The sequence below is a fragment of the Simochromis diagramma genome, unplaced genomic scaffold (assembly GCF_900408965.1).
Source record: "Simochromis diagramma unplaced genomic scaffold, fSimDia1.1 OVJJ01000603.1, whole genome shotgun sequence".
In the NCBI taxonomy this organism is placed as follows: Eukaryota; Metazoa; Chordata; class Actinopteri; order Cichliformes; family Cichlidae; genus Simochromis; species Simochromis diagramma.
The window spans coordinates 5,839,135-5,855,945 of NW_024387414.1; the positions used below are offsets into that span (position 1 = coordinate 5,839,135).

A 16,811-nucleotide genomic window follows, 5' to 3' on the forward strand; every position below is an offset into this window, starting at 1 on the left:
AAGCAGCTTTACCTTATTTGAAGACAGACTTTTATAGTAGTATTCTAAAAAGAAAATGTTTTTATATCATACAGTTTTATTTTGCATGTGTGGATGTACTGATACATGCAGCCATACTACAAGATCATACTAGGTTTTGTCTTAATAGTTAATTTAAAACTATTAATAAGTTATAAAAAAAAAAAAAGCACAGCTACAGGCTACAAGCTGCAAGCTACAAGAAAAGGATGTAACGTGGCACTCTTTGTTCCCTCCCTTTAGGTGTTTTCTTAAGTTGTAAAGATGTTAAAACTGAGTGATCAAGCCCAATATAAGATAAGTGCAGGAGAAAAGTTAACTGTTTTCCTGCAGGTTGTTAAATAAGGCAAATGTAAATACAACCTGACATTCACATAAAGCTATCACTGTCAGTGGAAGCAATTAGTTTGATTAAAACGCCCAATTAGTGACAATATTATAGTAAGAAATGGGCTCCAGAACACCAGGCAGACTCCACTTGGCTTACGTTTCCTTACTCCATTGCAGTACAAAAAAATCAAAATTATAATGGATGCGCTCCCTTGTGTAAACACACTCGATTCCTGTTGGAAGGTGACAAACATGAACACCGTTGAGCTGAAATGACGAAATAAAGCAAATACACTTTATTTATAAATCTTGAGTTATAATTTAATACGGTACCAATATGTTAACCAATATGCTTTCACAGTACATCAGAGTGGTTGTCAAAAAGAAGTAAACACAAATACACTCACACACACACACCCACACACACACACACATGCACATACACTCTAAATTCAGCAATACCCTGCAGTGGTCTGTTGTGCCATTAAGTGGCCTGGGCTCATTAATGCATGAGTTATACTGAAATAAATTTGTTTCTTGGCCTGGGAAATTAAGAGATTGTAGTTATTATAGACCCAGTGCTCTTAAAAATCTCTGAGGAAGTCAGTGTAAAAGTCCAGGAAACATAAATTCATTAGAAGTATTTGGTAATGCATTTGTCCTTAATCTCGTAGTGTCATTCGTGTTCTTCTTACCTGTCACGGGGGAATATGATTTGGACTTTAACCCCTCTAAATATAAAAAACATTGGATTAAGCTATCCAACAGTCAGCTCACCGCCATGATTAGCCTCTCAGTTCAGATGAGAAAAAAACAGAAAAGTTGAAGTGTGACAAAAATCCGGGAGAGATAAATTGCTTTGAAATAGGATTTTAAAGAGTTTAACTGGAACATTATGGCAAAAGGGAAATAATCGTATTAGCCAAGAAGTATAACGAAGAAATGACTAACGCTTGGCGCAACCGAACACTGAGCATGAGAAGTGCAGTTCTGAAATGTTTTTGCTGTTCTCATTCTTTGCATGTCAATAAGAAAACCAGAATAAGAAAACAAAGTAACTAAAACAAAGCATCAATCTCACCTTTCTGTCTCTATGCAACCGAGCAAAAAGGTTGAAGTCAGAAGAAGTCGGGTTTCAAACAATCATATTAAATCTTTCTGAAATGTTCCTTTAGTCCAAAGTGCTATGTCTGGAAGGTATGAAAACAACAACAACAAAAAACAGATCAACACAAGACGATCCCTGCAGTTTTCTCACTAGCTGGGGTAAAAATATGTAAAACATAAAAAAAAAAAAGAAAAAGGAAAAAAAAGAAAACAAAAAGGATCCAAAACATAATTTACAAGCACGATAAATATACACACAGGTCCAATAAATATTGTTTGTTATCCCAAAAACCATAGACTGTGAGAGGTCACCACACTGCAAAAAGATGTCCATCTTAACCAGTCATTTCGTTTAATGACATTAGTTCCCTTTAAACAAGTGAAAATTTCTGCCAGTGCGGTCAGATCATTTCGTCGTCGGTAGATTTCCTGTATTTTATGGACCCCTCTAAAAGTGCAGGGGCATAATGGAAAATAAGGCAGCTAATACCTCTGGTATGATGAAAAAAGCAAATTAAATTACATTTTTACCCTTAAGATACTTTAGAGAATTTAATTCCACTGGCAGTTTTTTCTCTTGTTTAAATCAACAGAGATTTTACTATTTGAAATGACTTGATTTGAAAAGTGGGACCCTCCCTGACCTTAGTAGCACCACAGCAGCTTTTATTCTCTATTGAATAGCCATGTAAGGCCAGTTGAAGCTGCTACCAGAAAGCAGCATGTCCCTTATCAGAGTTTCTATGGGTGTTTTCCCCACCAGACGGACGAAGAAAAGCTGCTCTATGACAGAAGAAGAGACGCTGCGGAGGGAAGGCAAGCGAAGCAGCAGCTTCCCAAACCTGTTAGGCTGGTTGGGATACTGGCTCCTCACATACTCTTCTAAAGCACACTGCGATTTCTCCTGGAGACCCTCCACATGGGCCACATCTGATAGACCACAAGCATCTACAGAGAGAATGTAACACAGAAACAAATAGGCAGAAGAGAAGAGGTCAGGACCAGTGGTTCAACTGGGCATCTGAAAAATACTTCAGTTTCACGTTTATTCAGTGTTAATACAAAATCACCAAAACTCGCGATGGTACAGTCTGAATGTGGAGTTAGATGAAAAGTTACAGTGATCGAAAGTCAAAAAAGCACCAGAAAAAACAAAAATCTGTAGGTATTACTATTTACTGATATTATTTAAATCCCTGGGTAAGACATTAAAGAAGAGGTCAGGGCAGCAGAATGCCAAATATTAGTGGATGCATTTAAATATTTTATTACTTTGTAAACAGATTTGAGTGAACCTCACTAAGATGGTATCAGAACCATCAACCATAAACACAGAACACCCAATAAACTAGTTAGTCAGACATGGTTGGGTAAATGTAGAGGTTTAAAAATGTAAAATTGGATACTGTAAGAGCGCAGTGGCAGGTTGAAAATAAAACATATAGGCAAATAGTTGAGGTTTGTCAATCTGATGCCATCTGGGATCAACAATGCTGCCACTGCTCTCATCCAATCAAAAAAAAAGAATACTCAGGGCCCAGACAAAAGGAAGGAAGCACGGCAAGAGCATTGATTGCTCTGAGTCATTTGCATTTCAACGCACACCAGACTCTTCTGTCTGTACTGTAAAACTGCAGGCCGGCTGGAAACAGGGGTTAAAGCAGGACTGTCCCAGTTTAAAAGGCACGTGCTCACATGTGCTCACATATGCTCACGGGGACTAAAATAGACCAATAGGAAACCTTCTTGGTGTATTTTTTTACTCTGCTGCTACTTGTCCTTTTGAACCCACTCACAATCTAACAACCAAACATCCCTCTGTCATCTAAAAGGCTGTGAAGAAACTGGCATACATTTTGCATTGCAAAGTCAACTAATAGTTCCCACTGCTTTATGAACAGTACAAAAAAAGCTTCTTTATGAAGATATTTTCAAATTTAAAGATATAAAGAATAAAATGTATTATGCAGTTACATTTACATGCTATGATCGTTTTTAAAACAGTGGCAAGATTTAAATATAAAAATTTTCTTTTTAAAATAAAAAAAAAAAACCCTCTAAATTTTAAGCCTGAAAACAAGTTTTTTTCACTTGAAATTAATATATATATATACATATATGTAATAAATCACTCTGCTGAGGCACCTTTTATGTGAAGCAGCAGTGGAATATAGATGCTGTCAAATGTTTAACTCAAACCCATTTGCATAACCTATTAAAATATTTCATATTTTAAGGGCTGTAAGGATTTGATGCCGTTTTAAGACCATCAAACTCACTCACTCACACTTCCTCTTCAGTATTATTTTAATGCAGATAAACTGTTGCTTCAAGATCTGACAACTGTATGAGGTCACTTAAGTTCACTATGAATTCTATCAGAGGTAAAGCAGCTGGCTCAGGTTTAAAGGGAGTACTTTTCTAGAGCAAATCCAACATACATGATTTGTATTCCTTTTTTAATGACCGTTTATAACGATATCAGAGGATCATCAGACTTATGATCATACTAAAATCTGCAAAAAAATTATTTTATATAGATTTTGCTTTTAAGGTGTTTCAGAGTTTTAATACAAATTATTGATTTTTCTTTTTAGCCCCCCTCCCCAACCCCGAACGCACAGTTACCGAGTGTTATGCAAACTATTATGCCACGAGCAATAAAAAAAAAAATCTGTAAAATTATTTTTATAAGATTTTCTGTCGTTTTTTTTTGGAAATATTTATTCCTACGTTTTTCGGGCGATTTTTAAGTAACGTTCTCGTCCGCTCGCATTAATTTTGTTTTCCCTACATTTGGAAAATAATTTATTTAATTAAATTAGGATTTTAATTTTGATAGCGGTTGTTTTCTTCGTGACGGTGGCGGCACAATTCTTCTTAGATTTTAAGCTTGCGTGATTTCGCTAAAATGTCAGCCACAGCGTGTGTGGGGGTGAAAAGGTAAAGTTTACCTGTGGTGAACAGCACGATGGCCTTAATGCAGCTGTACTCCGCCGAATCCACGTGCAGCACCTTCAGCTTCTCCACCTGCTCCTGGAAGACCCGGATGTGGTCCATGAAGGCCACCACCCGGTCAGCAGACATTGGGGATGCGTGGAGACCAGCAGCGGCCAGTAGCGGGGCGGCGTGGACGGGCATGGAGCACTGGGCGGCGTTCAGGACGAACAGTTCGCTCCAGGTGAGGCGAAGAAGGGCCACCTGGTCCGGCACCTGCAGGTCCGGGAAAAAAGGGATGTTGCGGGCCCACTCCACAGCGCTGAAGAGCATCCGAGCCGCCAGCTCGCAGATGTTCTCAATGCCCAGGATGTTGTTGTTCTGCAGGCACTGAGAGCCAAACCTGGAGGTCGGGTAGGGTTCGGCCCGCAGCAGCAGAGAGATGTACCCCGACAGATAGGAGTGACACTGCAGAGGATCCCCGTTTGTCAGAGCAAACTGGCCGTGATATGACTGGGTTGGTATTCTGCCTCTCTGGACAGCTGTAAGAAAGAAACGGCAGAAATGCCACATCACGCTAGAAGGCGATTAAAACAACGAAGATGACATTTAAAGAACCCTAAAACTAGACAGCACGCACGGGACGTCATTTACAACAGCATATGTGAATTAAAACCTCGCGCTTATTTTAGTCAGATTAGGCTGGGATTCCTTTCTAATGTCAGTAGTGAGCTAGCTTATGGTTGGCTGGCTCTTCAGAAGTGGACATGGATAAGTGTTGTGGACAGCTCCTGGAAAGAAATGTCACATTCAGCTCGGTGTTGGGAGATCTGGAGCACAACCTGCAGATAATGGCGTGTGAGATTTTTTTCCTTTTCCCCCCTCTTTTCTTTTTCTCAGCGTGTTTCTGGGTATTCAGTAGCGTTGCATTTTTTTTGTTTCAAATGTATAATTGCTCCAGTTCACAGCCCAGATTCCGTTTTCAGTTAATGCTCTCTAATATCATCAAGTGAGTAGGCTTATTGTAACTTAATTATTTATTTTTTGGCTGTGAAATCTCTAATAGGCTAAACTTTAATAAACTTTCACATTTAGACAACAAAGCAGACTCTTAGTAGACTAGTGTAGGCTGCGGTCTGGGCCTAGTGCTGTATATGAAAAGCATGCATAATGAATAAGAGCAGACACACATGGTCCGCACGCGCACATCATTTAAAAATGTATTTTACATTTTTATGGCTACAATTTAAACGAAAAAAAGGCACTGAAACTAAAGTTAAATATATCTACTGCCGAATGTGAACACCTGACATTTAAAGCATCTGCAGACTCACACTCACCGGGGATGATGGACATAAAGCGGAAGGGGAGCAACAATAGTGCACCTAACATGCTACAGGATGCTAGCGGGAACATCTGTAATAATGTGTAATATTACACACTGAGGTCTACACAATATAAAGCTATAGTACCCGAGACAAAATAAATAATTATACACCCCGTATTTAAAAAATAATAATATAGACATTATTAAATGAATAAAATATCCCTAGTGTCAAACAAAGGCAACATGTGGCGATGGTAAGGCTCCTGGGTCCACAAAGAAATATGTAAACATAAGCTAGGCTACACATATGTAGCATCCACACAACTAGAGTATGGGGCAGATATGCGTTCAAACATAAAAGAGTGCTGCATGTGAAAGTGTGATGAATGTGAAAGTACCAGTAATAACAGTTTGATGCCAGCGCGTACCTTCTCTCCTCATGCCGACTTTGAGGCATTTCTTGAGGCGACAGTACTGGCACTGGTTGCGGTGGTGCTGGTCTATGGGACAGTTCCTGTTGGCCCTGCAGGTGTAGGTCAGGTTTCTCCTGACGCTGCGTTTAAAGAAGCTCTTACATCCTTCGCATGTGAACTGTCCGTAGTGCTTCCCGCTGGATTTATCCCCGCACACGATGCACTCGATCTGCTGGCTCTGCTGTTTGTCCATGGACAAGGAGGAGGAGGAGGAGGAAGAGGAGGTGCTGTTGTTATTGTTGGTGGTGGTCGCGACGGTGTTGCCGGACGGATTGGGCGGCGGTGCTCCCTGAGGTGCAGCTGCTGTTTGGGGTATTTCCAGAGAAGGCGCCGGGTTCATATGTCCCGTCAGCTCTCCGGGCAGAGACAGAGGTGCAACCTGGGACACCGGGGAGGAAAGAGTCCCCTGAGAGTCCCCGACCGCCTCGGTGTTTCTCCACGCTACCATCGCCATTTCGACTCTCTCCAAAACTTTTTTTGCGCCCAACTTCGTTTTTACGCGATAATTAACTCACACTTACTGTCGGCATCAATAGCTAATACACAGTCATGGGAAACTGCGGCATTGTTTGACGAAACGAAATATAATTTCAAATAAAATAAATAAAAGAGAGCTCATAGGATAACGGCAGAAAATTAAAACGAGTTCACAAGTGAAGATTGAGCAGTCACCCAGAAGCAGCTGCGGGCGCGGACAAAATCCAAAAAGACAGCTTCATTCAAACCGTCATAGTGCGCTATAGCATCCACAGAGGGGGGAAAATAAAGACGGAGCCATCCACACAGGGAGGAAACGTTATCCCCAAAATATACAATCTGATCCTTTCTGTTCTGTGTGTCCAGCTTTAAACAGAATGCCGTGCGAGCAGATCCTTCATTAGGGATGGAGTCACGCGACCAGGCTTTCCAGACGCTCCCTGCTCTCCCGATCAGTAAGAAGTTACATTAAAAAGACATCAGGGAGAGAGAGAGAGAGAGAGTCAAATAGGGGGAGTGATGGATGTTGATTTTGACGATGCTTTGCTCCGGGACGGAGGAGGAGAGTGATGCGCCCGCACGTCACCGGCTGTGAATCGGTGACGCGGGTTTGGGGCGGAGTTAACGCGTGGAGAAGCTGGTCTCGGAGCAGCAGTGCGGGGGTTCAGCTGACTTTAAAGAGGGTAAGAGTTCACATCCTCCCTGTTATGTTTTCTGTTTTTCCCCTCTGTCCAATCGCTCTCTCTCTCTCTCTCTCTCTCTCTCTCTCTCTCATGTGTGCGCACACGAACGGTTTTTTTTCTGTTTTTTTTTATTTTGTTTTTTGCACTATGACTACTTACTTGCCGTGAATCTGTCAAACCACAGTTTGCATCATATCACCCATAATGTATATTATGAGTACTCATGTTATACTGGTACATAAAGAGGCTGCTTCTGCCCGCGAAGACCCTGAAGGGGCCAATTCAGATTCTAAATGCAGTTATTTGATGCCACCTAGTGTCGTCAGTAAATTACGCAGAAAAATTCCCTTATTTAGATCCACTTCACTCACAAAAAGAGATAGATTTTATACATTTCTTTTATAAACAATACATTTAATGCACCTCTCCTCTGCCCTGTCTTAGCTGCAGTCACTTTGTGGACTTTGTAATCACGTAATCATCCACTCACACCAAATGACTAATCAGATAAGAAGACATTTTTAGAAATTACTAAAACCTTTTCTTTTTTTTTCTTTCTTTCTTGAGAGAGAACGTTTACAAGTTAGTTTATGTATGGGTGAGATACATATTGGACTTTTAGCTTTCATCAGTAAACTTGCTAAACATCCTGACTTCCAGTGCAGATCTACTGTAAAAAGATTGTTGTGAAATGCTCAGTATAAACACACAAAAATTATTGTTTTAGCACAGGCTTGTAAAATCTATTCTAAATATAAATTAAACAAACCGAATAAATAAACTGATGTTATCCCTCCTCAAATAGCAATAATACAAAGATATATGGGAATTAAATATATACAAGAAAACCAGTGGCTACATGTCTAGCTGAAGAGATGACACCTTCAAGTGCGCCTCTGCCCTTTCTGTCTCTCATGTTCATGATCTATTGAATTTCACTCAGAGCAGCTGCATTGGAGTATACGCTACTTGATATCCATAAATCTACTGCATTTTTCAGAGTAGATTTGGTGACTTTGATTATGGTTTTACATACAGTGTTGCTTTGTGTCTCCATACAGTTGCATTGTTTGATTTTGGTGTATTTACGTGTAGCACAACCATTCTTTTCATTTGTTGTGGATTTCTCAAATGGAATCAGTCTGATGTCCATGGATGTCTTTGATGGCAAGTCAGTGCCATGTAAAAATGTCTGTATGGCCATTTCACTGTTGACTCATGCTCCATGAGTCCTGAGGCTGAGTGTGCTGTCACGTTCTTCCAGACGGCCAGAGCTGCAGTCATCGAGCGACTGCTCGCACACAAAACAAGCCTTGCCCCGCCTGCTAACAAAACACACGGCTGATGTCCAATACCAATCAGCAGTGGAAGGTCAAGGCTAAAGTGTTTACCACACTGGATGTGGATGATGCATTCCTTCACACTGTTTATTTCACTGACCTCTCCCCTCCCCCGCTCTCCCTCACGATGGGTCCGGTTAATATTAATCACAGATTTAGGAGTTTACAGATGATAAATCCCTCCTGTTTTTGGTGATCTGGTGCCCTTTATGACTTATCACCAGTGGGGGAGCTGAAAGCGAGCTAATTGGAAACAAAATGAGGGAGAGTTTGGCCAGGAGAGACCTGCTGTGTGGGCAAAACCACCAGGATATGACTGTTTGCAGTGCAGTGGGAGGCAGCTCTGGCTTCCTGCTCAGAAATCTGCAGAATGTTTCTAATGCAAGCTTGATGTCACTTTACTGAAAATTTGCTTTTATAATTCTGAACATGACAAACATTGGTCAAGCTAAAATCTGAAAGGTGGTTGATGAGTTTATATGACGTGAGAAAACTACGTTCAGCAGTGAGTATGATGAAGCGTATTGTCAAGGAATTACTTGACCAAAAGAGCTTTTAGAAAAGCACACATTATAGTCTTCTAGGAATATCCGGTAGTATTCTCAGCTTTGGCAGTGAATGGGTGTGGTGTAAAGTCATTACGGTAACGAGATTAATGGTTGTGAGCTAAAAGTGCACCGTAGCCTTTCAGATCCTGCAGTTGATGTCTTCTGTTTGTGTTTTAGCAGTGACTGTGTGTAAGTGTGCAGATTACGAAATGTCATGACCTGACCTGGAGGCCATGATGTAGAAACAAACCATTGCAAATCAAATTGTCCAATTTACCTGCAAAATAACAACTCAATATCTGAACTGTACCCACAGCAAAGTGAAATGTGTAGTGTCTGGATGTGGTTGGGGGAGGCAAAATACATCAATATTTAAAAATAATCAGAATAAAATAAAAACAAAGGGATTGTGCATGTGGAGAAAAGATTATGGTCAGCATATAACCAGTCCTATGTTCAAAAGTGAAATATACATGAGCATCAGCATGATTTCTGGAAAAGAAAGAAACATTTGCCATTTTGTGAGCGGAAAGCAAATTAATTATTACAACTAGCTTCTACCAGTTATTTAATTATGTGGAATAAAAGTGCATCCACTTTTATTTGAAAGGGTAGTCCCTATATCCCTGTGATATTTCGATTGTTTAAATACTAATGAAGAATTAATCACAGTTTGTGTCTAACCAGATTTTTCTGAAAAGAAACCTAATCCAGTTACACAAGTTTCAACCTTATATTTATCAAACTTATCAACAACCTAGAATTTTATATCTGATAACTTACTTACAATCTTGCAAAATAAGCTCAATGTGCTTTTGTTAAAAAAAAAAACAATTAACACCAAAAAATCACAGTAAGCTCCGGAGAATACAGAGAATATGATCCCTGTGACTCTTCTGACTGCAATTGTGTGGGAAGTGTCTAAAGTGCAAACCTGTCACAATTAGTTTGCTTTAAATTTTATTTTTGAGAATACATCCAACTTTTCTGACACTTGTAAAACACACAGAACAACTTCATCTTGAGTAAAATTTCTAGAGGTTTTAACCTGAATACAGTGGGAATCAAGTTTCTGTGAATAAGCAGATGTACACTAGACATTTACTGAATTTTACATATTAAATTAAACTATAATAAAAAGTGTTAACAACAAAGTTTTGCTTATTAAAGCAAGACATTTAAAAAATGAGCAAAAGTTGATTTTCATGCATTTTACAGTTAACGAACAAGGAAGTTTCTGCTACAGGGAGTGCAGAATTATTAGGCAAATGAGTATTTTGTCCACATCATCCTCTTCATGCATGTTGTCTTACTCCAAGCTGTATAGGCTCGAAAGCCTACTACCAATTAAGCATATTAGGTGATGTGCATCTCTGTAATGAGAAGGGGTGTGGTCTAATGACATCAACACCCTATATCAGGTGTGCATAATTATTAGGCAACTTCCTTTCCTTTGGCAAAATGGGTCAAAAGAAGGACTTGACAGGCTCAGAAAAGTCAAAAATAGTGAGATATCTTGCAGAGGGATGCAGCAGTCTCAAAATTGCAAAGCTTCTGAAGCGTGATCATTGAACAATCAAGCGTTTCATTCAAAATAGTCAACGGGGTCGCAAGAAGCGTGTGGAAAAACCAAGGTGCAAAATAACTGCCCATGAACTGAGAAAAGTCAAGCGTGCAGCTGCCAAGATGCCACTTGCCACCAGTTTGGCCATATTTCAGAGCTGCAACATCACTGGAGTGCCCAAAAGCACAAGGTGTGCAATACTCAGAGACATGGCCAAGGTAAGAAAGGCTGAAAGACGACCACCACTGAACAAGACACACAAGCTGAAACGTCAAGACTGGGCCAAGAAATATCTCAAGACTGGTTTTTCTAAGGTTTTATGGACTGATGAAATGAGAGTGAGTCTTGATGGGCCAGATGGATGGGCCCGTGGCTGGATTGGTAAAGGGCAGAGAGCTCCAGTCCGACTCAGACGCCAGCAAGGTGGAGGTGGAGTACTGGTTTGGGCTGGTATCATCAAAGATGAGCTTGTGGGGCCTTTTCGGGTTGAGGATGGAGTCAAGCTCAACTCCCAGTCCTACTGCCAGTTTCTGGAAGACACCTTCTTCAAGCAGTGGTACAGGAAGAAGTCTGCATCCTTCAAGAAAAACATGATTTTCATGCAGGACAATGCTCCATCACACGCGTCCAAGTACTCCACAGCGTGGCTGGCAAGAAAGGGTATAAAAGAAGAAAAACTAATGGACATGGCCTCCTTGTTCACCTGATCTGAACCCCATTGAGAACCTGTGGTCCATCATCAAATGTGAGATTTACAAGGAGGGAAAACAGTACACCTCTCTGAACAGTGTCTGGGAGGCTGTGGTTGCTGCTGCACGCAATGTTGATGGTGAACAGATCAAAACACTGACAGAATCCATGGATGGCAGGCTTTTGAGTGTCCTTGCAAAGAAAGGTGGCTATATTGGTCGCTGATTTGTTTTTGTTTTGTTTTTGAATGTCAGAAATGTATATTTGTGAATGTGGAGATGTTATATTGGTGTCACTGGTAAAAATAAATAATTGAAATGGGTATATATTTGTTTTTTGGTAAGTTGCCTAATAATTATGCACAGTAATAGTCACCTGCACACACAGATATCCCCCTAAAATAGCTAAAACTAAAAACAAACTAAAAACGACTTCCAAAAACATTCAGCTTTGATATCAATGAGTTTTTTGGGTTCATTGAGAACATGGTTGTTGTTCAATAATAAAATTATTCCTCAAAAATACAACTTGCCTAATAATTCTGCACTCCCTGTATAGATTGTTGAACCGGAGCAACAATTAATATTAAAATCAGTATCTTACATTATCATTTATAGCAATTGTAATTTTTACTGTAACTAGTGACTAAAACCTTTTCATGTTTATGTCTCTGGTAATAGATGCTGGACAGTAAGGAGAGCCTGTAGATTGTCACCCTGCTGTGAACCTTGGCAGCCACTGAAACAAAGCTGGTAGCTCTTAGGCTCTTTAGCCGGTTCACATCCTGGTCAGAGAGCAACAATAGTTAGTGAGTTAGATTAACACGGCACAGCCTTTGCTTCACCTGTGACCGCTGAACCATCTCTCACCTTTTATTAACCCCAGACAGCTGACCTCTGACTCCTTCAGGCCAACTGCAGAATTCTTCATGAGGTGGATTTCACGCTTGAGAGACACATTGTGCTACAGGTCAGTGTGCAGTTATAACGCACCGCTAACGCTCGTCTCACTCATGAACAGATTCATCCTGGCGAAATGTTGGGATCCTCATTAGGAATTGTACAAAATCCTACTTAACCTTTGACCTCACTCAGACTAGCACTCATTATCTCGTATGAGATTAACCCACATCGCTTTGTAAATGATAGAATTACATTCAACTCAGCTTTGAACTGTAAACAGTTTTGAAACTGATCAAATAAGATAACATTTTAAACAAGACATATGCTTTAGTCAAACCTTTTAATGTGGACTGCACACATTTCTGACCTGTTTATGCATAAGAGAACTAAAGATGACTGTATTATTATTGTAACATTTTACAGTATTTTAATATTTAAGCACAAAATTTGAGGCATATTTGCTGGTAGCCGTTCAGTTGATGCTGATAGAGGTCTGTCGAATAAAAGGATCGCATAATTAGTTTGACAGGTTTGTTTATGCCATTACAAAATATTTTTATTGTCCAGTCTCTAAAGTCATGGATAATGAGGGCAATAACATGATGAGTTTCTTACATTGTTGTGTTTTGTTTTTCAGGTGTTAAGGCCAAATAAATTCCCGGGGGGGGGCGCTGTGCACACCTTAACGTCCGGGTGGAGGCACTAAGTGGTTAATTAAATGGAATGGAAGAGGATGAAGACATAACTCAAAGTTTACTTTAAGATAATATACTTAAGTGTGATGTTTTTGTGCATTTTTATTATTATTTGTGCATCTTAGATTTTTACTCTGTTTCTTTAGCCTAATTAAGCAAATCATATCACATTCAGTTCATGGGTTAATCAGTGGCAGTCTGAAAGGGCTGCCACTTGTGGTTAACAGTGCTTTTAGTTACCTTAGGGCGTAGGATTGCTTTCGTTTGTTTATTAACAGCTTTGTTTAAAAGCTTGGTACTGATCTTGAGGAAGACTTTACCAGAGGTGAGGTTCAGCTCAACTTAGAAGTGATTCATTTATAGAGCTTGATCTAGTTCTGGATCTACACATTTCTGAGATGCTTCTTTAGCAATGTGATCAAATTGCGCATTTTATGTAATTTCGTCACAAAGAGAAATACGCCCCCCAACTTTTTAAAAATAATTTTAAATGAAAAAGATAAGAAACTAATACAGATCTAAATACAGTGGGGCAAAAAAGTATTTAGTCAGCCACCGATTGTGCAAGTTCCCCCACTTAAAATGATGACAGAGGTCAGTAATTTGCACCAGAGGTACACTTCAACTGTGAGAGACAGAATGTGAAAAAAAAATCCATGAATTCACATGGTAGGATTTGTAAAGAATTTATTCGTAAATCAGGGTGGAAAATAAGTATTTGGTCACCTCAAACATGGAAAATCTCTGGCTCTCACAGACCTGTAACGTCTTCTGTAAGAAGCTTTTCTGTCCCCCACCCGTTACCTGTATGAATGGCACCTGTTTGAACTCATCATCTGTATAAAAGACACCTGTCCACAGCCTCAAACAGTCAGACTCCAAACTCCGCCATGGTCAAGACCAAAGAGCTTTCGAAGGACACCAGGAAAAGTATTGTAGACCTGCACCAGACTGGGAAGAGTGAATCTACAATAGGCAAGCAGCTTGGTGTGGAAAAAATCAACTGTGGGAGCAATCATCAGAAAATGGAAGACATACAAGACCACTGATAATCTCCCTCAATCTGGGGCTCCACGCAAGATCTCATCCCGTGGGGTCAAAATGATCATGAGAACAGTGAGCAAAGATCCCAGAACCACACGGGGGGACCTGGTGAATGACCTGCAGAGAGCTGGGACCAAAGTAACAAAGGTCACCATCAGTAACACACTACAACGGCAGGGAATCAAATCCCGCAGTGCCAGACGTGTTCCGCTGCTGAAGCCAGTGCATGTCCAGGCCTGTCTGAAGTTTGCCAGAGAGCACATGGATGATACAGCAGAGGATTGGGAGAATGTCATGTGGTCAGATGAAACCAAAGTAGAACTTTTTGGTATAAACTCAACTCGTCGTGTTTGGAGGAAGAAGAATACCGAGTTGCATCCCAAGAACACCATACCTACTGTGAAGCATGGGGGTGGAAACATCATGCTATGGGGCTGTTTTTCTGCCAAGGGGACAGGACGACTGATCCGTGTTAAGGACAGAATGAATGGGGCCATGTATCGTGAGATTTTGAGCCAAAACCTCCTTCCATCAGTGAGAACTTTGAAGATGAAACGAGGCTGGGTCTTCCAACATGACAATGATCCAAAACACACCGCCCGGGCAACAAAGGAGTGGCTCCGTAAGAAGCATTTGAAAGTCCTGGAGTGGCCTAGCCAGTCTCCAGACCTCAACCCCATAGAAAATCTGTGGCGGGAGTTGAAAGTCCGTGTTGCTCGGCGACAGCCCCAAAACATCACTGCTCTCGAGAAGATCTGCATGGAGGAATGGGCCAAAATACCAGCTACTGTGTGTGCAAACCTGGTAAAGACCTATAGTAACGTTTGACCTCTGTTATTGCCAACAAAGGTTATGTTACAAAGTATTGAGTTGTATTTTTGTTATTGACCAAATACTTATTTTCCACCCTGATTTACGAATAAATTCTTTACAAATCCCACCATGTGAATTCATGGATTTTTCTGATCCAGAAGATCATTTAGCCTCAATGAAGATTCAGTTAAATCTTTAATGTTGATGAATAAACACCTTGGTCTGCACTTTATCTCTCTTGTGTCTCGTGCTTTAAGTCAAACTCTGCTTACCATTTTATAAATTCAAATTGATCTACTTTTACTTTTTTACTTCTGACTTTATTTACCCCATAGTTTTATATGCACAAGTCAACGTTATATACAGTTAAAATTTGTGACTGACCATAACAGTGTCGTCAGTAATCTTTTAGTCAGTTTACATCAGAAAACATCTGTGTTAATGAGTAATTACTATAGCTTTTAACTGTAATGTACAAGAAGCTGAATCACAGTAACTAACAATAAATAGTGAAGTTAAGAATACAAATATATAGAGAGCAATATTTATGATTAACATAACAAACAATGCAAAAAATATTACAGGTGTGATTTTATTATTATTATTATTATTATTATTATTTATCAGGAAATGAAGAGTTTCAAACACACTCTCTTTTAATGACAGGCTATTTTTTTTTTTTCAACATTGCATCAAAGAATTAGTTGAGTGTTTTAACGGCTGTCATGTGGCTGGCCATGTGTCATTTATGCTGGTGGTTTTTCTTGCCCTAGTTAGTGAGATGCAGTGATATTCTTAAAATGCAACTGTGAGGCAGGCTGGGAGGATTTGCTGTCTCTAGGAAGTTTCTTTGTGCTTGATCAGTTGATCTGTGGCCACTGCGGGGAGGTAATGCTGGGATGTTGTGATGTACTGGATGCTACATTAGTTCAGACGGCAGTGTGAAGGCCAGAAGGGACATGGACAGTTGGGGGCTAAGTGTGAATGAGACAGAAATTTAAAGAAACCAAAGAGTCTTTCTTGGTACTTTCCAAGGTCAGGTGGCATACATGACTATAATTCAGAGAGACTGTGCTTTTGCATCTGTCTGCGTCGAAGGAAAAGTTATCGAAAGCAGGCTGAAAGTGTAGTCCTTTAGAAAAAAGGCATTATGTATTGAAAATTGGATAAAGTATAATGTTTTTTTTTTTTTAAAAATTGGCACTTGAATTGTGAAATGGTGAGATTTTGCAACCACTTTTTTCTGCACCACCCACTTAGCACTGACTTGCTTCTACATTTTCGCAGCTCAAACACACCAGACACAAACCCTCCCTCTCACTTTTCTACTAGAAGACCAAATGTCATTCACAGCAAAGACATTTCTTTTGTCCTTCACAGCACCACATTTCCTCAGACTGAGAACACTGTCCGGTACTTTGATTGATCATGTATTTGTATCTATTCATAGAGGCCAGATTCATCATTCCAATTTGTCAAGTTGCTGGTGTGCCAAGTTAATTATGTGCAGGAAAGCCAGAAAAAAGAGGACAGCCTCCTGTTTAGACTCATCTGAGGTTTCCCTACCTCACCTCGTCTCCAAACGAGCAGCCAAAGCTTCACTGGGCTGCTGGAGCTGTTTGGCACCATGGGTAATTAGTGTGATGAATGCTTTAGCGGAACAAATAGTGGCAGTCGGCTGTCTCGCTCATCGTGTGGCTGTGCTGTCATAGCTCTGGGGCTGCGAGCTCATCAGGGTAATGGATGATTCTGCAACAGAGCCATCCCTCAAACAACAGCGCCACCACTGAGCAGGAAACGGGCCTCTTTTTTTAGTCGACAAAAAAAAAACTTGAGTCTTGAAGGCATATGGATGTCAAGTGC

The 16,811-nt window shown here is 40.2% G+C and overlaps 1 protein-coding gene across 2 annotated transcripts; it reads right to left on the reverse strand.

Moving 5' to 3' along the window:
- Positions 1–480: 480 nt before the first annotated feature.
- LOC120721517 (COUP transcription factor 2-like) lies at positions 481–7,309 on the reverse strand. 2 transcript variants are annotated; one of them, XM_040011890.1, is made up of 3 exons: positions 6,118–7,309; positions 4,410–4,934; positions 481–2,403 (listed from the first exon to the last, which is right to left on the reverse strand). In XM_040011890.1, the coding sequence occupies exons 1-3, from the start codon at positions 6,644–6,646 to the stop codon at positions 2,129–2,131; spliced, it is 1,329 nt and encodes a 442-aa protein (XP_039867824.1). In that variant the 5' UTR covers positions 6,647–7,309; the 3' UTR covers positions 481–2,128. The 2 variants fall into 2 exon arrangements, with proteins under 2 accessions (XP_039867824.1, XP_039867825.1); XM_040011891.1 differs by having other exon boundaries at positions 6,148–7,305.
- Positions 7,310–16,811: the final 9,502 nt, after the last annotated feature.